This window comes from Suncus etruscus, chromosome 5 (assembly GCF_024139225.1).
Source record: "Suncus etruscus isolate mSunEtr1 chromosome 5, mSunEtr1.pri.cur, whole genome shotgun sequence".
Taxonomy (NCBI): domain Eukaryota; kingdom Metazoa; phylum Chordata; class Mammalia; order Eulipotyphla; family Soricidae; genus Suncus; species Suncus etruscus.
Window position 1 is genome coordinate 97764113 of NC_064852.1, and position 25528 is coordinate 97789640.

At 37.5% G+C, this 25528-nt stretch overlaps 1 protein-coding gene across 1 annotated transcript in view; it reads right to left on the bottom strand.

Moving 5' to 3' along the window:
• Positions 1-16321: 16321 nt before the first annotated feature.
• The window catches only part of NOSTRIN (nitric oxide synthase trafficking), a 71938-nt gene continuing 62731 nt past the window's right edge, over positions 16322-25528 (bottom strand). Inside the window, exons 13-16 of the mRNA XM_049773536.1 lie at positions 22725-22850; positions 21416-21530; positions 19790-19879; positions 16322-16985 (exon numbers count right to left, since the gene is read on the bottom strand). Of these exons, the coding sequence (XP_049629493.1) occupies positions 16813-16985; positions 19790-19879; positions 21416-21530; positions 22725-22850 (504 nt within the window). The 3' untranslated portion in view covers positions 16322-16812. The remainder of the gene's footprint in view (positions 16986-19789; positions 19880-21415; positions 21531-22724; positions 22851-25528) is intronic.

Here is a 25528-nt window from a genome sequence, read left to right on the forward strand (position 1 = left end):
AGAAACAACTTAAGAATCATTGAAGTCCCAGAGACCCAGGAAGAAAATTTCCAGGAAGAATCAACGGTCAAGAACATCATTAAAGAGAAACATCTAGAGTTAAAGAATATATGTGATCAAATCCTGCATGCCTGAAGAGTACCAACCAAAAGAGACCCCAGAAAAAACACCCCAAAACACATCCTAGTCACAATGACAAATCCCACAGATAGAGACAGAATTCTGAAAACAGCAAGATCAAAAGGGGAAATCTTCACGTTCAAGCAAGCTTCCCTGAGATTTACAAAAGACCTGTCACCAGAAACACTCAATGCCAGAAAGCAGTGGTGGGATATTGTGACAAGACTGAATGAAATGAATGCTTCACCCAGAATACTATACCCAGCAAAACTCACTTTCCGGTTTGCCGGAAGAATACATGGTTTCACAGACAAAAAACAGCTCAGAAACTTCACAGACACAAAACCAGTCTTAAGAGAAAAACTGAAAGACCTAATCTAAGACAAGACTACCCAAAAGACACACCAAATTTCGAAATAAAGATGGTGTTAAATCTCAGGACAATTCTTTCTCTCAACGTCAATGGACTAAATGCACCAGTTAAGAGACACAGAGTGGCTAAATGGATCAAAAAACTCAATCCAACCTTCTGCTGCCTACAAGAAACGCACCTGAATAGTCAGAACAAACATAGACTCAAAATAAAAGGCTGGTGAAAAATTATCCAAGCAAACAACACCCATAAAAAAGCTGGAGTGGCCATACTAATATCAGATAATGCAAACTTTATACTCAGGAAGGTTGTAAGGGACAAAGATGGACATTTTATATTAATCAAGGGGTACGTAGAGCAGGAAGAAATAACTCTCCTAAACATATATGCACCGAATGAGGGGCCAGCAAAATATTTAATACAACTGTTGACAAATGTGAAAAATAATAACAACAACACAATAATTGTGGGGGACCTTAACACGGCTTTGTCAACACTGGATAGGTCAACCAGACTGAAACCCAACAAGAATATACTAGACCTGAGGAGAGAAATGGAAGAAAGAGGCCTAGTGGATATATATATAGGACACTCCATCCCCAGAAACCTGGATACACATTCTTCTCCAATGTACATGGGACATTCTCCAGGATAGACTACATGCTGGCACATAAAACATACCTCCATAAGATCAAGAGGATAGAAATTTTGCAGACTACCTTCGCTGATCACAAGGCTCTGAAATTATTTGTGAACTTCAAAGGGATTCAGAAGAAACACTTTAACTCCTGGAAGTTAAACAGCCTCATACTCAATAACCAGTGGGTCCGAGATGAAATCAAGAAGGAAATCAAAAGGTTCCTGGAAACAAATGACAATAAAGACACAAACTATCAGAACTTATGGGACACAGCAAAAGCAGTACTGAGAGGAAAATTTATAGCTTTGCAAGCACACATCAGGAAGGAAGAAGGAGCTTACCTGAGTAGCTTAATGACACAGCTAATAGAACTAGAAATTGCTCAACAAAAGGACCCAAAAATAGGAAGACAGAAGGAAATAACAAAGCTGAGAGCAGAAATCAACGAAGTGGAAACTCAAAAAACAATCCGAAAGATCAACGAAAGCAGAAGTTGGTTCTTTGAAAAAATAAACAAGATTGATAGACCACTGGCAAACCTAACAAAGAAAGAGAGAGAGAGAAACTTGATAACTCGTATCAGGAATGAAAAAGGAGAGATCACTACTGATATGACAGAGATTCAAAGGGTAATCAGAAACTACTTTGAAAAACTCTACGCCACTAAAAATGAGAACCTGCAAGAAATGGATAAATTCTTGGACTCTTATAATCTTCCACGGTTGAAGGAAGAGGATGTAGCATATCTAAACACCCCCATCACCATTGATGAAATTAATACAGTAATCAAATGTCTGCTGAAAAACAAAAGCCCAGGTCCAGATGGATTCACTAATGAATTCTATCAAACTTTCCAAGAGGAACTACTGCCAATCTTGGCAAGACTCTTTCATGAAATTGAACAAACAGAAACACTTCCAAATAGCTTTTATGAAGCCAACATCGCCTTGATACCTAAACCAGACAGAGATGCTACAAAAAAAGAAAATTACAGACCAATATCGCTGATGAATGCAGATGCAAAGATCCTCAACAAAATCCTGGCAAATAGGATTCAATGCCTCGTTAAGAAGATCACCCAATACGATGAAGTAGGTTTCATCCCAGGAATGCAAGGCTGGTTTAACATCCGTAAATCTATCAACATAATACACAACATCAATAACAAGAAAAATAAAAACCACATGATCACATCAATAGATGCAGAGAAAGCATTTGATAAGGTCCAACACCCATTCTTGATCAAAACTCTCAGAAAGATGGGAATGGAGGGAACCTTTCTCAATATAGTGAAGGCCATCTACCACAAGCCAACGGCAAATATTATCCTCAATGGAGAAAAACTAAAAGCCTTCCCTCTAAATTCTGGCACAAGACAAGGCTGTCCTCTCTCCCACTCCTATTCAACATAGCACTGGAAGTACTTGCTATAGCGATTAGGCAAGAAAAGGATATCAAGGGAATCCAGATAGGAAAGGAAGAAGTCAAGCTCTCACTGTTTGCAGATGACATGATACTCTACTTAGAAAACCCTAAAGACTCTATCAAAAAGCTTCTAGAAACAATAGACTCATATAGCAAGGTGGCAGGCTACAAAATTAACACACAAAAATCAATGGCCTTTCTATACACCAATAGTAATAAGGATGAAATGGACATTAAGAAAACAACCCCATTCACAATAGTGCCACACAAACTCAAATATCTTGGAATCAACTTGACTAAATATGTGAAGGACCTATACAAGGAAAACTATAAAACTCTGCTCCAAGAAATAAGAGAGGACACACGGAAATGAAAACGCATACCCTGCTCATGGATTGGCAGGATTAACATCATCAAAATGTCAATACTCCCCAAGGCATTATACAGATTTAATGCCATCCCTCTAAAGATACCCATGACATTCTTCAAAGAAGTGGATCAGACACTTTTGAAATTCATTTGGAACAATAAACACCCTCGAATAGCTAAAGCAATCATTGGAAAAAAGAATATGGGAGGAATTACTTTCCCCAACTTTAAACTGTACTACAAAGCAATAGTTATCAAAACAGCATGGTATTGGAATAAGGACAGGTCCTCAGATCAGTGGAATAGGCTTGAATACTCAGAAAATGTTCCCCAGACATACAACCACCTAATTTTTGATAAAGGAGCAGGAAATCCTAAATGGAGCAGGGAAAGCCTCTTCAACAAGTGGTGTTAGCACAATTGGATAGCCACTTGCAAAAAATTGAACTTAGACCCCCAGCTAACATCATGTATGAAGGTAAAATCCAAATGGATTAAAGACCTAGATATCAGCCCCAAAACCATAAGATATATAGAACAGCATATAGGCAAAACACTCCAGGACATTACAGGCATCTTCAAGGAGGAAACTGCACTCTCCAAGCAAGTGAAAGCAGAGATTAACAGATGGGAATATATTAAGCTGAGAAGCTTCTGCACCTCAAAGGAAATAGTGCCCAGGATACAAGAGCCACCACTGAGTGGGAGAAACTATTCACCCAATACCCATCAGATAAGGGGCTAATCTCCAAAATATACAAGGCACTGACAGAATTTTACAAGAAAAAAACATCTAACCCCATCAAAAAATGGGGAGAAGAAATGAACAGACACTTTCACAAAGAAGAAATACAAATGGCCAAAAGACAGATCACTAATCATCAGGGAGATGCAAATCAAAACAAAGATGAGATACCACCTCACACCACAGAGAATGGCACACATCACAAACAATGAGAATAAACAGTGTTGGCGGGGATGTGGAGAGAAAGGAACTCTTATCCACTGCTGGTGGGAATGCTGTCTAGTTCAACCTTTATGGAAAGCGATATGGAGATTCCTTCAAAAACTGGAAATCGAGCTCCCATACGATCCAGCTATACCACTCCTAGGAATATACCCTAGGAACACAAAAATACAATACAAAACCCCCTTCCTTACACCTATATTCATTGCAGCACTATTTACCATAGCAAGACTCTGGAAACAACCAAGATGCCCTTCAACAGACGAATGGCTATAGAAACTGTGGTACATATACACATTGGAATATTATGCAGCTGTCAGGAGAGATGAAGTCATGAAATTTTCTTATACATGAATGTACACGGAATCTATTATGCTGAGTGAAATAAGTCAGAGAGAGAGAGAGAAAAACGCAGAATGGTCTCACTCATCTATGAGTTTTAAGAAAAATGAAAGACACCCTTGTAATAATAATTTTCAGACACAAAAGAGAAAAGAGCTGGAAGTTCCAGCTCACCTCAGGAAGCTCACTACAAAGAGTGATGAGTTTAGTTAGGGAAATAACTACATTTTGAACTGTCCTAAGAACGAAAATGTATGTAATAATAATACTAATAATAATTAGTATTAATAATTAGTAATAATAATATAGTAATAATATAGTAGTAATAATAATAATTAGTGATAATAATAATAATGTATTGAGGAAAATGGAGAGCCTGTCTAGAGTACAGTCGGGGGTCGGGTGGGGAGGAGGGAGACTTGGGACATTGGTGATGGGAATGTTGCACTGGTGATGGGTGGTGTTCTTTACATGACTGAAACCCAAACACAATCATGTATGTAATTAAGGTGTTTAAATAAATTAAAAAAATTTAATAAAAAAAACTCATAAAAAAACAAACAGCAGCCTCAGGTCACTGGGAAACTGAGCACATTACTGGTTGTAGAACCTGAGTGACTCACTGAGAACAATCTCTAGACATGTAGACTAGTCAATCCGACTAGGTCTTGTGGAAACGGTAAACAGAAGGCATTTTGTAAGTCTGAATCTTGAGTAAAATAAAGGCTGTAATTTTTTAGGTTTACTATTAAACAACCTGGGTCTATTCTGGAGCTGATATATCTAGTTTATTAGTTTAAATCTTAAATCTGGCAAATTAGGAACTTTGGGATTTGAATGAATAAAAATACATCTGAATGACGAGTCAAATTATCAAATTAAACATGATGATTATATATTGTGTGTAAGATTTTTTGTTGTAAAACAGAAACAATTGTAAGCATTTAAATTTTTTTGATGTAAAAGTAAAACATAAGATACAAAGATTTAAATAATAAAAATATTTCACATGTAAGAAACTAATCTAAATAATATCCAAGCAAAGCCAATAAAACTTCTATAATTTATAATACAATAAACAATTAAATCTCTAGAATTAAGCTAAATGACTATTTACTTTTTTTTTTTTTGCACCACACCTGGTGGCACTCAGGGTTACTCCTGGATCCGCACTCAGAAATTACTCATGGCATACTTGGGGGACCTTAAGTGATGCTGGGATCAAACCTGGGTCTGCCAAGTGCAAGGTAAATGACCTACCTGCTGTGCTTTCACTCCAACCCCTAATTGTTTCCTTTTTTAAATAAAAGGAATCCACTAAATAGCCCAAAAGTACTACCAATAAGTAAATAGCTTTATAGGTTTCTATTTCCAAGCTAATGAGGATTAGAATATTATGCATCTCTTTCAAATTAAAAGATTACTTAGATAATTCAGACAATATATTTTCATTTATATAGCATGACATCAAATTGTTGCTGTCTAACACCTGTCATTTAGTGTCTGGCATAGAGTAGAAACAAATTCTTTTCCATGTTGAACATATTATTTAGACAATAGACAATTATTTTTTTAATTATTTTTATTTAAACACCTTGATTACAAATATAATTGTATGATTACAGTCATGTAAAGAACACCCCCCTTCACCAGTGCAGGATTCCCACCACCAATTTCCCAGATCTACCTACTCCCCACCCCACCCACACCTGTACTCGAGACAGGCTTTCTTTTTTCCTCATTCATTCACATTGTTATGATAGTTTTCAGTGTAGTTATTTCTTTAACTGCACTTCTCACTCTATGTGGTGAGCTTCATGTCGTTAGCTGCACCTACATGGGAGTATGGGGGAAAGTAAGGGTTGGGACTGAGGCAGTAAAATATTAGAAATGAGCTTTGTAGGGCAGTATCAAGGTCCCAATACAAGATGGATATTATGGATATATAGAATATATGCACACAATACTATCAATATGAAAACAAAGAGAAAAAAATTCCACTGACTGTCCCAACATAAACCAGTGCTAAAACAGCCTGCCCTCCTTCCAGATCGCATTCCCATTAGTGTAGAGAGAGATAGGGGGAAAGCCTGTTGACCCCTATAGAGTCCACCTAGACCAGTGCCCAAGGAAAGACTGTAGTCCAGGGGAGAAAAACCCTATACCTGGCAAGAGCTGGTCTCCAGAATCGAGGAAATCGGAAGCCAAATGTCTGTCCGCCCTCCTCCCCATACCTTCCCCCTGGAGTACGGAGGAAAAGGGGAACCTGAGGACCACTAAGAGTTCACCTGAACCCACTTCTGGCCATCTGAGCTGGCACCCAGGGAAGGCCTGGAGTCAGGGGAAAAAGACAAGGACAGCTGGGGGCCTGCCAAGCCTCCCAGCACTCCCCAGGCTAGGGAGAAAGGCCCTGGTATGGGGCCTCCCCAAACCCCATACCTGGCAAGAGCTGGTCTCCAGAATCAAAGAGGAAACTGGAAGCCAGATGTCTGCCCGCCCTCCTCCCCATGCACCTCCCCCCTCGAGTACGGAGGAAAGGGGGAACCTGAGGACCACTAAGAGTTCACCTGAACCCACTTCTGGCCATCTGAGCTGGCACCCAGGGAAGGCCTGGAGTCAGGGAAAAAGACAAGGGTGGCTGGGGGCCTGCCAAGCCTCCCAGCAATCCTCAGGCTAGGAATAAGGGCCCCGTAAGCTTAGTTTTTCTGATCTTTTAGTTCAGTGTGAAAATTTCTAATTTCAGTTGACAAATCTTTTTGATGGTTAATTTTGCTCCAGTCAAGTTTATCGATGCTTTTTTTTTTTGAGCTCCCTGAACATTTTCCATAATTTTACTCTAAACTTCTTATTTGAGAGGATAACTATTTGTTTCCTACTTCTTAGATTATTAGAGGAGTCATCTTGATTTCTGTAAATATGGGGGTGTACTACAAAATTACTTCATTGGCAAGGCTATAGATTGCTTCTTAAAATGTGCAGAAATGAAATTCTGCGGTTACAAGACAAGCGCAGCCGTGAAGCAAAGCAGCCACGTTTCGGGTGTGGGTCCTGAAGAGGTTATAGTCCTTGGAGTGTAGGCAGGCTCAGCAGAGAAAAGGCAGAGAGCAAGGCTGCCATGGTTTATAAGTCTCTGGGTACCCAATCACGGCAGGGATTGGCCCCATGTGCGTTGGGTGGGGACATCTTACCGTGTGGTCCTGAAGAGGTTATAGTCCTTGGAGTGTAGGCAGGCTCAGCAGAGAAAAGCAATAGACAATTATTTAATGAGAAATTAAATCCTTCAAGAGGAGTTGAATTCTTTAATAATAGCTTCAGTCTTGTAGCTGAGCTGTTCAGTAGTTTTTAGAAGATAAAGAGAACTTTAAGGCACCAGAAGGAGCTCAATAGACTTTGAACCCCAAATACCACATAATCTCCTGAGCACTAGAGCAACCCCCTGATGAAGCTGCTTCTCCTCACCCCAGCACTACCATGGTATGACCTCAAAACAAGACAAACAAAAAGTTGTTTGGTCAAATCTGTATTTAAGGATAACAATCTTAATAGAAAACATAATTCTTCCCGAATAAATACTGATTTCATCTAAGTAGGAAAAGAGTTTAATCAGTTAACTGAAAGATATACAAGCTATATAAAGTTTGTTTTTTCGTGGTATTGTTTTTGTTTGTTTGTTTGTTTTTTTGGGGGGTCACACCCGGTGAAATTCTGGGGTTACTCCTGGCTATGTACTCAGAAATCGCTCCTGGCTTGGGTGACCATATGGGGTGCCGGGGATTGAGCCAAAGTCCGTCCTCGGCTAGCTTGGGCAAGGCAGATGCCCTTCAGCTTCCGCCACTGCACCGGCCCATTTTTTTTGTATTGTCAAATATATTGTGTGAAGTGTGAATGATATTTGAAGTATTTCATGACATGAAGAATATCTCATTTAAACATCCCTTAGCTTTAGACAAGCTGAAAGTGGATGAAGATAAAGTCTAACAAATGGAAAAACATCAAGAAACAAGTAGTTTTACTCAATAGATTTTTATAAGAATTTTTTGGGGAAAAACAATATTTGAAATTCAAATAAATATGATTATTTAACAATAAATCCTGAATATACATTTTTTAAAGAATTTATTTATTTCAACATAATAGTTGGAAAATTGTAAGAATTAAGATGTAGTTCAGTCTTTGTTGTTTCGTCTTGCAAAAAGCATCTACTCTTTTTTTTGGGGGGGGGCACACCAGTGACACTCAGGGGTTACTTCTAGCTGTGCGCTCAAAAATCACTCCTGGCTTGGAGGACCATATGGGATGCTGGGGGATTATCCTAGGTTAGTGCGGGCAAGGCAGATGCCCTACTACTTCATCCACCATTCCAACCCCGCATCTACTCTTTCTTAAGCATCAGTTTTCTTACCTGCACATAATGCTGATCCAGAATTTGCCACCTTTTTGTCAATTGAGCAAGAAAATTATTTTATGCAGTTACCTAAAGTAATCATCATGAGTGTTCGTTAAATTTTATGAGTGTCAGGATCTATGTAGATATACATCTTTAACCTATCACTTTGCTGATTCATAGTAATGGGTGTTTTAAAAAAATTGCACCAAACTTGCCTTTCTGAAATAAATCTGCCTTAACCAGAACGCATAGTCTTTTCTGTTAATTTTGGCTTGCATTTGTGAGTATTTTGCTATTTATGTTAAATGAAGTAAGCCAGAAGAAGAAGGATAAATAAATAATGATATTACTCATATGTGAAATACAATGTTCCAAATGGGAGTTGTTTCGAACACCCTTGGCCCCTGGAGTATAGTGAGGAGAAGGAAAGAAATTGAGTGGAGGAGAAACACAAATATGAAAAGATGGGACCAGGTACCTTGTGGTCTCAAGTGCATTGGTGGAAATAAAGAAAAAAAGGACAACTAAATATTCAAGACAAAGTCAATAATAATGGAATCAAAAGTTCCAAACTAACAATCTAAATTTTAAATGGGCCTGTTATACTTGCAGGCTGCGGGTGAGGGGGAGGTGGTTGTTGGATTGGGATACACTCTGGGAACACAGGAGCAGTCAACACTAGTGGTGGGATTGGCCCTGATTCATTGTATGTCTGAAACCCAACTATGAAGGACTTTGTAAATCACAGTGGTTTCAATAAAATTAAATTTAAAAAAAGCAATAGCCATGTTAAGGGTGTCAGAAACTTGAAAAATATTTCTTAAAAATGTATATAGCCACAAATGAGATTGAAAAAGGTAAGTTATAAATCAACCCTGCAACAACAAAAAAGGGATTTAAATAGTTGTTGAACTGAAGAACTATTCAGTGATTATTTATGAAATTGGTATTACTTTATTTTGGTGTTGGGCCACACCCAGTGGCACTCAGGAGTTACTCCTGGCTCTGCACTTGGAAATTACTCCTGCCATGGGATGCTGGGGATCAAACTGCTGTGCTCTGGCCACAATAATACATACTTTTATGTACGTTTTTTGCATTCTTGAATATTTATATAAAATTATTGATACTTAACTTTATTTTTCACTTATCTACTGCATTTACAATATATATTTCCTATGAGTATTATTTATAAACCCTTTAAATCTTGCCTGAGATCAATTTTTAATTCTTCCAATGGGCATCTTTATCACTTATTTTGTTTTATATTTCATTGGCATGCTTTTATTTTACTTTCTCCTTTTTTTTTTTTTTTTGCACCACACATGGCAGTGCTCAGGGAACATTCTTGGCTAGGCTCGGGGGACTATATGTGGTGCTGAAAATGGAACTGTTTAAGGGATTTCTTCTGAGAACTCTGTTTATGGGTGATTGTCCTTCCACTGTAACTTTACCTTGTCCTCTTTCTTTGTATCATTGTTCTTATAATTAAAAATAAAAAATTTTAAAAAAAGAAAGAAAATGGAACTGGATTAACTGTATGAAAGGCAAATGCTCTACCCACTGTTCTATCTCTAATCCATTCTTTTACTTTCTTTTTTTTTTTCATTTTCTTTGAGGAGGAGGAAGAGGAGAGAGGGAGGGAGGTGGAAGAAGAGAGGGAGGTGGACAGGGAGGAAGAGGAAGAGAGAGAGGGAGAGAGAGGGACTGAGAAAGGGAAGGAGGGAGAGACACAGAAAGGGAGATGAAGGAGGGAGGAAAAGAGCACTCTTTTACTTTCTTTGACTGATTTTTGTTATTTTTATAAATTCATATTAAGATGCTTGGTCTAATTTTCATATTTCTCATTTTCCTGTACCAATTTTTAGCTGCTTTCATGGAATAAAGATTTTAATATGTAATAATTTTATTTGTAACATTTTAGAATTTTTGTAAACTTTTTTGACCATGGGTTTAGACTTATGTGTGTGTGTTAGATAGGTTTAGATGCATGCTTTCACTCTCAGTTATCTACAGTTATTTAATGAACTTTTTCTAATTTACACTGTGTTTGGGTAATCTCAATTACTTCATGGCCTGTATTTGATCACTTTTCATAGCTATGTTTTTTTTTTGTTTTGTTTTGTTTTTTTACTATTTCTGCTTATGTAATCCCACTATTTTTACTAGTGCCCTACTTCTTTTTTGGGGGGGAGGGGCAAAATTTCTGAGCCCCTGAAGTAACCCCTGAGCATCACTGGGTTTGGCCCAAAAACAAAAACAAACTGGATAAATGGTTTTATTGTGCTAGAATACTAAAGAGGAAGCTGGGGGGCCTGAATAGCACAGCAATAGAGCATTTGCCTTGCACGTGGCTGACCCTGGACAGACCCAGGTTCAATCTAGGTATTTCATATGTCCCCCAAGCCTGCCAGGAGCAGGCTTTGAGCTGAAAGCCAAGACTACTCACTGAGCACCACCGGATGTGGCGCCAAAAGACAAACAGGGCCAGAGAGATAGCACAGCAGTAGGGTATTTGCTGGCCCAGAGGGAAGCTGGTTCGATTCCCAGCAACCCAGTCTGCCAGGGTCGATTGCTAAGTGCATAACCCCTGAGTGCCTCTGGGTGTGGCCCAACAACCAGTCAATCAATACATAAAGTTTAAAACAAACAAACAAACAAACAAAAAAGTTTGCTGCGCTATTTTTCCCCCCCAGAAAACACAAATCTTGGAAGATTATTAAAACAAACATATCAGGCCACCCACAGAATGGGAGAAACTATTCACCCAATACCCATCAGATAAGGGGCTAATTTCTAAGATATACAAGATACTGACAGAACTTAATAAGGAAAAATACATCTAACCCCATCAAAAAATAGAAAGAAGAAATGAATAGACATTTTTTCATAGGAGAAATACAAATAGCCAAAAGGCACATGAAAAGTGCTCCACATCACTAACCACCAGGAAGATGCAAATCAAAACAATGAGGTACACCTCATGCCACAGAGACTGGCACACATCACAAAGAACTAGAACAATCACTACTGGTGGGGATGTGGAGATAAAGGAACTCTGATTTACTGTTGGTGGGTATGTGGTCTAGTCCAGCCTTTCTGGAAAACAATAGGGAGATTCTTTAAAAAACTGGAAATTGAACTCCCATATGATCCAGCCATACCACTCCTAGGAACTACCTTAGGAACACAAAAACACAACACACACACACCTATATGCTACCTACACACACCCTCTACATACCTATGTTCATTTTAGCTACTTACAATAGCTAGACTCTGGAAACAATCCAGATGCCCAAAAACGGATGAGTGGCTAAAGAAACTGTGGTACATAAACACGATGGAATACTACACAGCTGTCAAGAAAAATGACGTCATGAAATTTTCCTATACGTGAATGGACATGGAAACTTATTGCACTCATTTCTTAAATCTGCGATTTAAGAAAAATAAAAGACAGCATGGTGTTGAATAACATTAATTATAAAGTCCTTGAAAGTGGTGGAGGATGGTGAGATGAATGGAGAGGAAGGGCCTTTCTTTGCTGCCTGGGCCATGTGCTTGCAAGTCCCTCCAGCCGGCATCTCTGAGTGTTCAGGATAGTCACGAGGAAATGATCCACAGGCAGTCAGGTTTCAAGAGACATGAAGCTTTATTGATGATACACCGTAGCCATAGGCTAACCTTTTAAGCAAGCTCTCATCAGCTGCCCTGACATCTCCCTGTTTCTGCTAGGCACCTCTCTTGCTGAATCCTCTCTCAATCCTTCCCCCTAATCCCCCCACAGAATCTCTGCCCCTCTATCCTCCCCCTGCCCCTGAGATAACCCCTTCCTTAGCAACCACAGACCCCTCCCAGCTGGGGGTAGGTCTGCTTTTCAAGGTGAGCAAAACAGGAAGTTGGGGGAGGGAGTAACACATGGTAATACCATAGATGAGGGCTGGAAGCCTGAAGCTTACCACAAAGAGTGGTCCACAAAGAGTGGTTAATGCAGTTAGAGAAATAAAAACTACAAACTATCACTAGTTTGTAGTGATACAAACTGCCTGTAGGCAGGGGTGGGGGAGGAGAGTGAAGGAGGCATTGGTGGTGGGAAGGTGTTGGAGACAGTGTCCTGTCAGAGATCAATTTTTCTGTCTTCTGTCTTTTATGTAGCCTTTCACCTAAGGCTGCCTACCTGCAGACTTTGCTGTAAGCTTTTGAGCTAACAGGAAAGGTATTTCACAGCTGAAGGAGATTTTCTTTGAAGCCAAAGAGAAAAGTGAACACTCCAATGCCAGTTCCAGATTTAGGCCACTCCCTTTAGCTTCTTTCCGGAGTTAATAGCTACGCTTCAAAAACCTGCCCCTTCACAGACTGATGTTAGCTCCAGATAAGCGAGCTGCAGATCCCACTTTGGAGACATAAGGTCTCCCTCCCCTCTGGAATATTTTACTGCCTTTGTTCTATAGCCTTCGCGCCAAAAAGTATGATTGACATGTCCTTTTTACCTGCCCATTTCTCCTCCTCTATATAAGAGATGCTGGACCAATAAATTTTACCTCTGACCGGATATTTCGCCTGGGGTCTTCATTACTAACCTCTCTCAGATTTTTTACAGGTGTGGTTGTTCTTTTAACCCAGCCAAATAAAGGTGCGGACGTCCAAGAGCCTCCCAGCCGCTTCCCCGCTGGCCGGGCCCCTCCGGGGGGCTTTAGGACCCCGCAGAAAGGTTGCTCTGGTGAAGGGCAGTGTTCGTTTCTTTGTTTTTTATAACTGAGACCCAACTGCAAACATGTTTGTAATCATAGTGCTTAAATATATTATCTAAAAAAAGAAAAAATCATCAAGAGGGATGGAGAGATAATTCAGCAGTCAAGGCATTTAGTTGCCTTGCACATGCCCATTTCAATTCAGTTTTTGGGATCCTATTATCATTTCCTGAACACTGTTAAGTGTAAGCTGTATTTCCAGGAGTGACCTAAAAACTAAAAATAAATAAAAAATTTCAAGACAAACAATAATGTGAGAAAAACTTGACAAGTTTTCTCATGAAAACCTGTTAGCATTAGATGAGAACAGAAATTCTTAAGCCAACAAGATACATGAGAAAATACTTGCTCTCATTGGTCATTACAGCAATAGAAATAAAATTACAATGATATTAAAACATACTGGCCACAATGAGTAAAATTATAAAGATTTAGGACATTAAGATTAGTCAAGCAAATTGCAGAGTTTGAAAGAACATGTTGCTCTTTCAATTGGTTCTTTTGAGTCTAACTCCCAAGGCCAGCAAGATTGTGGAGAAAGAGGTTATTGGAGGAAGAAACAAAGTTAAACTGCTCAAATTATTTATCAGTTAAAAGCCTAATAATAAATATATAGTAAAATTTGTTTGACTCTTACTGATGTTATTTTTATATATCAGGATAAAATGCCTTTTGTTATGATGAATACTTATAATGAAAATGAAAAGCAAAAAGATATTCCTGGTTAATGGTATGATGGATGTGTATTGGCTTTTACTGTGCTAGAGCGCTCTACTAAAGATAAAGCAGAATAATACCTTTTGATGTTTTTAGAAAAAATATGACTGAAAATATAATTCTGCTGCTTACATTTCAGGTTTTTAATGTTGCTAAAATCTTTCTGACGTAGGAAACTACCTAATGGGGTAAAATTATGAGACCAATTAAGTTAAAAATATTATTATTAAAAATAGTTTTGTTCTGTGTGGAAGACTACAGCACATAATTAATCTTCATACCATCCACATAATTTTTCCTTAAATCTGACAGCTGCCATCCCCATCATCTTGCCAGAAAAGTTTGCCTGTAAAGAGATATTAAACAACTCACTTATATCCAACAGTATTTACTTAAGTTGGGCAAACAGTTTAAGACTGTAATATTTCTTAACATATAAAAAGTATAACAATTGCAGAAAAAAAAAAACAGTACAACATTTCCAAAGCTGGAACATTTTCACCTAGTGAGACTGACATAAAAATGGAGGGGAGGGCTAGCTTTTTCCACTCTGGAAAGCCCATGTTTTCTTAAACACTTACTCCTCTCTTACTCCCCCTTCAAATATCTTTCTTTGTCTTAATTTCTTTTAATAGAATACTGCTTTACTTTAAAAAAAAAGGAGGAAGGCTTCTTTTTTTGAAACTTAGTTCAAGTAAAAAAGAAAAAGTCAAATACTGGATGACTTCACTCATCTGTGGTACATAGAGAATTAAGATAAGAGAATGGACAGTATCAAATGATGGAAAACCCTTGACCCTAGAATAGAGGACCAAAAAGGGAAAGTAAAGGGGGCAGAGAAAAGGTGCCTAAATAAAAATTAGGAGAAAATTAGGCGCCGGAGAGATAGCATGGAGGTAAGGCAGAAGGTCATTGGTTCGAATCCCGGCATCCCATATGGTCCCCCGAGCCTGTCAGGAGCGATTTCTGAGCATGGAGCCAGAAATATCCCCGGAGCACTGCCGGGTATGACCCAAAAACCAAAAAAAAAAAAAAAAGAAAAAAAGAAAATTAGGAGAAAATTATTTCTAAGGAGATTCAGGTTCTAACCACCGTTATTATCATTTTCTCTATACAAATGATACAGTTGAGGCATCAGCCAATTCCTACACAATTTTGTTTCCTTCAAGGCTTAATGGAAAGAATCAAACTGAAAAGAAAATACAAATTCAAATCCCTGTCCAAAGTCTAATGGCCTTTTACTCAGATACTCTCTATATGCAGAAGCCTTCATTGAATATATTACTAAGGAAGACAGTAAAACTTCTAACCTATTTTAGGCTGTAAGTTATGTTTCATAACACATTTTACTTGACCTTCTTCAAATATGGCACATGTTTCTGTGTTAGAGATGTTTATAAGAATGTAATGGTGCAGGGCATAAAAATACATTTACCTTGCTTTAAAAGATTTATTTTTAAAAGTATAAAATTTGACCACAAAAAAAAAATAGGTGGAAGCAGAATAAGAGAATGTATTGTAATTGCCCCTTTAATAAGCTGGACTATTTGGCAAAAAAGTAAATAAATCCAGATATTTTGACCATCACCATTGCCTTCCAATCCATGGAATGTAGTTACTTGGCTTATTTTCTGAATCACAGCTACTTGGGTTCATTTTCTGTTGTATCACTTCTCTTCATACTTGTGGAGAATTAAATCCTCACCCACTTTTATTTCCAACATTAGCCTTTTATAGAGCATTTGAGAAAACCATTTAAATCTGTTTTCTTTGACAAAAGTTTCTAGCAAACTCCAGCTAAATTGTAGGTTCACTTGCATGTAAGGTTTTCATGAGAAAGCTACTAAGATACTAAGGTAGCTTTCATAGTGTCCTAGTTGGGAGGTACAGTTTCTTGTTTCTGGATTGGTATATGAAGTTTCAAAGTAGAGGAGTTGGTAGTGGGGGTGGGGGAGCACAATGTTTCAGGTTCTGGGTCCTTCCTGAACTCTTCCTATTCTCCCTGGCCCTTTCCTGTTTACTATGCTCCCATTCTCAGTTCAGCCATTTTTTGTTCTAATGATCTCACTGCGCTAACAGTTCGGAATTTGGATTTACACAGATTTGAGTGTCATTGGTACCATGCAGACTCCCATTCTTCTCTGATCCTCTGCTTATCTGGACTTCATCCAATCACATTACTTCTGTCCTGTTTCTGATCCTTTCTTCTACTGGCTCTGATCCTGAGTATCTCCCTGGTAGCTTTCCTACCTGTCTCTGCCAAGAGCTAATTTTGGAAATTCATCTGTCATTGCTTACCTCCTATGCTCTCCTTGATCTCATATACGTACTGTGGCCTGTTGTCACACCATTCATTGCAGAGCAAAAGAATGTTTAAATATAACCACTGTTTTTGCTATCAGAAAACTTTTATACTTCAAAGAATTGAACTTGCCCTAAACTTAGTCCTTCTCTCTCCTTTTTCCTCTTCCTGCCTCTGCTCACTCCCTCCCTAGAAAACCAGCAACTGCATTAAGCCATCATATCTATGGCTTTGTAGAAAATGAAAATTCCAAGAACCTCCTGCTAAGCCCTTTCCGGCCTCCATCTTTCTGCTCTTCTCTATTTCAGTCAAATCATTGTGAGTTCAGTGTTGTGGCGTACAGGAAGGGCTCCACAGTACACTGAGAAGGGAACTTGTGAACGGTTCTTCAGTTGCACTGCTATGCAGAGGACGAATTACAGAGAACGTAAAGCCATGCTCGGAACCTCGCCTGATGCTTGTGCTGTGGCATTCCTAGCATCTGAAGGAAGCTCTTCCACATATGCAGCTGGAAAATGGCCTTTCTTTCCGTTTAAAGATCCAAACCACCATCCTTCATCTTTTTTCTTGTATATAGTTACAATGTCCCCTGTAAAAAATGAATATTTGATTAAATGGGTCTTTAAGATCAGAAACAAGCCTGAGCAGAACAGGTAAGGCCATCCTAGAGTTTTTAAACAAAGTTACTTGGCATGCATCTGATTTAATTTAGGTGAAGTTAATTTTAGTGATGTAAAGCAGGCACTACGTAGAGTAAAAGAGAAAGAACAAGATCATGCATAATCAACTTGCATCATAAAATACTAATTAAAAACAGTATTATGGACTGGAGAAATAGCTTAAATCTCTGGCCTGGGTTTGATCTCTGCACACTTGATCTCCTGGAGTGAGCCCTCAGCACTCTGAGTAAGACCCCGAAACCAACCCAAGAATTGTGGTCAGTCATATGTCCCTCTCATATCATCTGACCAGGTTAAGTATAATGGGTGTGTAATCATCAAATTTCCCCTGGTGTTGATTTCAAGTGCTGATGGCTATGAAAATTTGGAAAGTTTACCATTGTATGTCAGCTGTCAGACTTTTCTTTAGATTGAGGTGTATCTTTCAGTAGCTGGATTGTACCAGCTTCACAGTTATGTTTCAACTCACAGCTTTCCATTCAACAATTTAGATGATTTTCATAAATACCATTTTAATACCACATTTTAAAAAAGTGATTCAAATAAATATAATTTCTAAGAAACGTCTGGATTTTCTTTCTAAGGAACAAAAAACTCCACTGTTCTGATATTTATAACCTAAAAGCTAAATCTGATATCACAGATCCTTTGGCTTAAAACCCACTTGGCAAAGTCCTTTTTCTCTGACTGCTGCCTGCATGTCAAAGTGAAAACATTCACTTCCTCCAGGATCTAAGAGCAAGTTTCTTTTTAGCATTATTCTGAGGTAATTTTTCAGCCTTTTTTTTTCTATTTCCCAGATATTTGTTTCTAAGGTTTAAGGATATTGATAACTCCCTTTCTATCCTTCTTAGTCACAAAACACAATTTACTTTTGTAGGAAATCAATCTCATTTTAAGTCTCAATCCATTTCATTCTCTTAGGTTAGTATATTAACATAATCTACTGTTAGGAATTCAGACAAATAATTCACTGTGTTATTGCCAGGTCCCCTAATCCACCAGTATCCTTTCACATGAAAGAGCCATTTATGAAAGAAAATGTAAGTAGATGTTGCAATCACAGACAACTGAAAACAAACAAGATGATCAATTTCCTGTGGGATTATATAACTCAAGTGCAGAAGTGCAGGAGTAATAAAAATAACAAAAAAAGAACCAACATCTGAGAAATATGTATTTTATTCATATGGAAAGTGAAAACACATTTCATTTGTTTTTTTATCCTAAGGTGCCCTTCAGAATGGCATAATGAGTAATAAAGTGACTTCCAGAATATGAAATTTGAAAATAAAAGCATTTCTGATTGGCGATGAATGAATACCAACTGAAGACATACTTTCTATCTCCCTTTCTGTTTGTTCTATTTGTTTCTAGCCCACAGGAAAAGCTATTTCCTAGAGAAATAAGACAAGCAAACTGAAAAGGAAGAACCCACTAACCACAGGAAGTATGTGGTTTCCCTGTCATAGGCTGCAAAATTTATCATGAATTTCCATTGACCCTGGGGCACCATCTCTTAAAGTTGTGTCTCCTATAACACAACTCTCACTGCCTTTTCATTTCAAACCTTATGCCTTAGTTTTAACATCAGAATGGAGTTGCTAATTGAACATACAAAGAGAGTTGAGTCTGATGACATTTTTTGTAATAATATCACGATCTACATATTCCATTACATAGTATCTTTGCCTGATAAAAGTCATAATATCCTTGCCTGATAAAAAGATATAAATGAAGTGATCTGAGTCCTTTAAAACACTTTCCTAAAGTAACAATTCAAAAAACATTAATCTGAGATCTCTTTGACTTGTATTGCTCTTACTCTAAACTGTGAACAGAAGTAGCTTCACTTTTCTGTCAGTATGTCAGTCTTTTTCTTTATTCCTTCCTTCCTTTCTTCTTTTCCTTTTTCTCTTTCTTCTTTTTTTCTTTTTCTTTTTTCTTTCTTTCATGTTGGCTGTGTGCCAGTGACTTATCCACTGTACTATATCTCTGACACCTTACACGTCAACTTTCAAAAAAAATTAAGATTAGGAATTGGGGCAGATTATAGTAGATATAGTAGATATAGTAGATATATAGTAGATATATAGTAGATAAAGTATATATATAGATATATAGTAGATATATATAGATATATAGTAGATATAGTAGATATAGTAGATATATAGTAGATATAGTAGACAAGGTGTTTGCCTTTTACACAGCCAAACCAAGTTTGATCCCAGCACCCCAAATTGTCCCCTGAGTTCTACTAAGCCCTGAGCATCACTAGATGTGACCCAAAAGCCAAAAAATAAAATAAAATAAAATAGATGGGCTGAGTTTCCACTGGCATTCAAGACTGGCATTTTATACTAGTGTAATACTGGGACTAACTGCTTTTGTTTCTGGTTCAAATCTTTTGCTATTATCATGACTGACTTTCAACAAAGTCCTTTCCCATGCCTCAGTCTCCTGAGCAAAACAAAACCTACTTTGGTATTTTTATGAAGATTAAATTGGATGATATCTTTGTATATTGTGACTGATACATTGTGAATGCAAATAACTTATTTTTATGATATAAGCTTTATATTGTACTTTTGTTTTTAAGAAAGCTGATTGTACACTTAAGCTAACATGATAGTGATCTTTAAGGCTATCACACTAGGTACACTAAGGATCACAATGTAGGAAGGCAATTAAACTATTTGAGAATGATCCTTACCTTTATTTAAATTCAATTCATCATCTTGTCTGGCTTGAAATGAATATAAAGCTTTGCAAAGACCATTGCCAAGCTGAACCATGCTGGAGACTGAAAGTTGAATTAAATTGTAATTATTAACACTGTCAGTAGACAATAAGAATAAAGGGAGATGTTCTATAGTTATTTAACAGCAGAACTGAAATATACTGCAATATTTTCAAAAGAAATTTTACCTGTCTACTTATCTTGATTCAATAACCATTATAGCTACTATGCCTGTGGACTATTATATATAATATAATCATATGTACATAAAACCACCACTGTGGAGCAAATAATGACTTGAGGAAATATTATGTTCACAATAAAGATGGTAACCTAAAATACACTCAAAAGATTACTCTGCATGATTGACCACATAATATGAGAGTGGTCCAATAGGCTAGACCAGTGTTTTCCAGTATTTTTCTGAGTGGCCACTTTCTGACCTTGTTTCATTCTTGTGGATCCCCTACCAGTTGCCTTCCAACTCTTGTTTCATGGCCTTCATTTACATGATTTTTATCTGTGGTCCGCTTTGAATATATAACTCACGGCTGAGAAAAAAAATACATCACTGCTGTCCTCCAGGTATAGATAAGATACATGTTTCTTACCAACAATCCTGGCTGGCTACTTTTAGAACAGTTTTTTAGATGATGCATTGTGAAGCTTTTATATAACATATTTAGATTTACAGCAATTTTTAATTGCTCATTAAACTATTATACTTAAAACTATGCTACCTACTGGGGCTTGAGATGTAGCATGAGGTAGGGCATTTGCCTTGCATGCAGAAGGACGGTGGTTCAAATCCCCGCATCCCATATGGTCCCCTGAGCCTGCCAGGAGCAATTTCTGAGCATAGATCCAGGAGTAACCCCTGAGCACTGCCAGGTGTGACCCCTTCCCCCCCCCAAAAAAAAACACAAAACCAAACCAAACAAACAAACAAAAAAAACCCCTGCCGGTGTGACCCCTTCCCCCCCAAAAACCACAAAACTAAACCAACCAACCAACCAACCAAACAAACAAACAAACAAAACCCTGGGGCCAGAGAGATAGCACAGCGGAGTTTGCCTTGCAAGCAACCGACCCAGAACCTAAGGTGGTTGGTTCGAATCCCTGTGTCCCATATGGTCCCCCCGTACCTGCCAGGAGCTATTTCTGAGCAGATAGCCAGGAGTAATCCCTGAGCATCGCCGGGTGTGGCCCAAAAACCAAAAACCAAACCAAACCAAACAAAAAAAACTGTGTTACCTACTATGCAAAATAACAATGAGAGAATGATGTTTTTGTGTTCATATTGCAAAGTGAATGGCAATTGGGGTGGATGGACACATGACTCAGACACCTGTGGACGCTAGTCAATATGAAGTATCTTTTCACAATATTAAACAATCTTCCCAACCCTTCACTCCTCTTGAATTTTTCATCTCTGCATTACATTTTCAGAGAAAACTGAAAGTTTAATATATCAGTTTAATTAAAATGTAATTTTCTTTGAAACTCATGTCAACATGCCTCTAAACTAAAATGCAAATGGAGCGAAGTGTTTTTCCCCCATAGGATTCCAATGCAGAGTTATTTTGGGAAGAGGATTACCGGAAGCAGAAGAACATGGGTTGCTTTGCCCATCAGAAGATGCTCTCCTCACAACATTTTCCAGTCTCTTCATCAAAAAAGGCCTCGAGAGTTTTAAATAGCTATGTGTCTGTTGCTGTTCAGTTAAAAAAAAATAATGTCATTTAAAACAACAGTCACCATATGTATTCATGTAAAATAACTATCCTGTAATTACTTAGGAAATTTATTTTCTTAGAACATTTGTGTTTCAATTTGGGGAGAAAGGGTAAAAGTAAACTATGCAATATGCTTCTAACTAGTAGAAAGAAATGTTCTGCCTCTGAAGTCTAAATTTTTTAAATAGACAATTACTGAATTATATCTAAATTTGCCAGACTGTCCTGCACCTCTAAGCCAAATAACAACACAGAATTATTTCTATAATTTCAGCTTTAACTGGCTTTGATGCAAGTGAACTTATCATGACAATTTTATAATGATTGAGACTATTTTAGAGTTCTTAGATCTTTTTCCACAGAAATTGTGAGAAGGTTACAGCTCACCACCTTCTGATTCTGAAAGGGAAACAAGAAGCCACTTATAACTCATGAACTCCTCATTATCTCTTAGAGGGTCCAAGTTAGAGAAAACTATATGAGAGAGTTTTTTAAATTGTACATATGCCATAGTAAGTGAACGAGATGAATGAATATCACAAAAGGTCACCTGTTTGAATACTACAATTTCAATAGAATTTAACAAAATATCATTTTAATTAAAATACAGTAAAATATTTTATTTTAAATAGCTTAATTTTAATTTAAATTATTTTTCCATTTGGGGCCACAGCCAATAGTACTCATGGTTTACTTCTGGTGTAGGGCTCAAAAATCCATCTAGGGTGCTGGGGATTGAACCTTTGTTAGTTGTATGCAAGATAAGCACCCTATCCATTGTACTATCTCTCAGACCTCATAATTTTAAGCTTTTATTTAATTTAAAATTTTATAAAATTGTAATAAATGTAAATTACTAGAAGCATTTAATAACATTTCAATTCATGTAAGGTTTATTTTACTAAGATAAAGTTAAGGTATAAGAAGAGAAGGAAAAAAAAAAAAAGAAGAGAAGGACCCCACACTATGTTTTTAGCAATTAATAAATATAATAAATATTTAATTGTGCCTTGCTCAAAAGGTAAAAATGACTCATCTTAACATTCTGCAATTTTAAGTTTGGGACACAGGCATATATAATTCATAACAGATTTTGATCCTGATGCTCTTTTAAGCCAGACTACCCAACAAGCCTGGTAGAAAAGTTAACACCTTTGTCATAGTTTCCTTACCTTTTCTTTCCACTTGAAGATGCGGGTACTACAGGAATGGCTCGGTTTGGGTCTGTGCTCTAGTTCAGCTAACACTAATGACAGTTTATAAGAATTTGCTTGCAAAAGGTCTAGTTTCAGATTGGTCTGTGGAGATATCATTTTTAGAAAATGAGGCACAACAGGACAGGTGATTAGGACAACATTCATGATGATAAGCAGTTCAGAAAAGTTAGTTCAACTTGTATTTACACATACACGGAAAAAGCTGAATAAGAAGAAAAATGAACTAATTTAAGCAGCCCATACAAAACTTTAGCTGTTGAGAATGTCCTATCTAGACACTTGTGAGCAGGAAATGTTGACATTTGTGAGTCTTTTGTGGCAATCAATAGTTTTACCCTGTTTTTTTGCTGAGGAATGAGAAAGGTATGGGTTGACTGTAAAAGTTTTATTTTCAGCTGGTCATGAAGAAAGGCAATGAGCCATAAGGTTCAATATTATGAGCACTGAATTAACATCACAAGAATTAAAATGACTAAAGGTAGAATTATTTTATCTTTGATTGCCAATGCTCTTCCTGAAAGATGGGGTTTTCTATTAGATAGTTTTTCTAACACTTCTGCAAACTCGAAACATACTTTAGATTTTTAGATATTTGCGAATAAGTAATTAAACCCAAAATATACTTCCAGTCTTTTCCTCATCTCAACTAGATCTTAAACTATAAACATAATAGTTTCTCAGACTATTGAGTCAAGGTAACTCGTTAGTGTCCAAACATAGAAGGGGCCTACTTCTCCAGTTTCTTTCTCAGTTACCTCTTCCTTTCTACTTCTTCAAAATGAAGATTCCTAACTCTATCATCCCCCTTCAGGGGATCACAGTCCAACACCCAACACCTCCAATCAATGAGATAAGACTCTCATACTGGGACCAATACACTGTATGGGATTTATCTAAGACAAAACCAGAACCATATCTTCACCATTAAAACCTCAGCTGCATGTGACAGTTTCACAGAATAATTCTTTTTCTCTTCATGTGGCACCCTATACATTATATGAAGACAATTTCATTTAAAGTACTTCCAATTTCTGAATAAATTTCTCAAAGAACATGGTTGACCTACCAACATTAAAAGTTTCAAATATGGCACTTCAAGTATCAAGAGATAACGCGAAATTGTTACCTCCTGCAAGAAATCTTCCCTGATAACACAAAATCTGCCAGTGATATGAGCTTATTACCACCCTGATGCAAATATGATTATAGAGTTTTCATGAGAATTTGGCATCTATTATTTAAGAATTCATATTTGCACCTTCCACAGATAACATGAGTTTGGGAATCAAATCCTTTTCCATATTGCACCCCCACTCTAAGAGTTCGGTAAGCTCTGTACTCCAATGACCCCATACACGTGTTTGTTGCTAATGACAGTAACAAAATTCAATGCCAGAACAATCACAAAATAAATATGTTCCTTAACTCCGTATAATGCTCTATTTTGACTTTTTTTGGTTGATTTTACTTGCATTTGTTAATAAAACATTTTTGTTTTGTGAGAGAAAATGTCCTATAGTCTATTGTAAAGCTTCCTAAAAATTGCCATCATGTGTCATTGCAAGTCTGTTAGATACCTCCGATTCAAAAAAAAAAAAAAAAAAACATCCTGACCTTCCTTATTTTTTTTAGTAATGATATATTTTCTCTTTATTTTTATAATAATTTTTATTCCTTCCAAAGTGAATTACAAATATTTCACAGTAACACTCTAGGTACATAGTGACATTGAATCAGGGCACTCCCACCACCAATGTTGTCCTCCCACCAACCCTGTTCCCAGCATGCATCCCATATCCCCTTCCTTTGCCCCCATATATATACTCTGCTAGTATAAGTAGTCCCCTCTGTGTCTAGCTTGCTTTTTGCAAGAATTATGGGTTAGGCTATACCACAAAACCCACCCCTTAATGATGCCTTTGCTGAAAAATAAAATATAAAGATACACTATACCTAACTGTACCTATCTGCTTTCACTGAGGAAGTTTTGAAATGATCTTTTGGCAGAACTAAAAGGTAGCTACTTTCTCAGGAAAAATAATAGCATGCAAAGTCAAGAAATCTAGTCTTAGGCTGGAGCAATGACACAGCATTTGGGAGGGCATTTATTTTGCATGCAGCCAACCCAGGTCTTGATCTCTGGCATTACATATAATCACCAGGTCTGCCATGAGTGATTTCTGAATGCAGAGCCAGAAGTAACCCCTGAGCACCACTGAGTGTGACCCCAAAAACAAAATAAAGAAAAAATAAATCTAATCTTGTTTCCTGGATCCTTTAAGAAAGGTGCCATTAAAAAGCCTATCCCCAAATTTTTATCAGATTAATTTCAGTCAACTTCCTTTTATCCTAATCATAGCATAAAACCTTTATCTAGGACACCCAGTATATGAACATCAGCTCCTTTTATTCCCATATCAAATGCATCGTCATTTGTTAACTTTCTTTTAATGTGGGTTCCTCCAAAGTAAGTAACTACCTTGTCCATCATTTCTACCCAAAGTCAGACTAAAGGGTGTGTGTGTGTGTGTGTGTGTGTGTGTGTGTGTGTGTGTGTGTGTGTGTGTGTGTAGGGGGAAGGAGTAAAGTAAGGAGGAGAGAAGTGGGTGTCCTAGTGTTCAGGCTCTAGTTAAAAAGACTTAGAGATAACTCTGCCTGCTTTCTCTGCTCCTCCCTCAGCTCCCAAGATGCTCCATTTCATTTGAGGCTTTTGCCTTTCACCCAAATTCCCTCTTCCTTCTAAGCAGGAACTTCTTCCT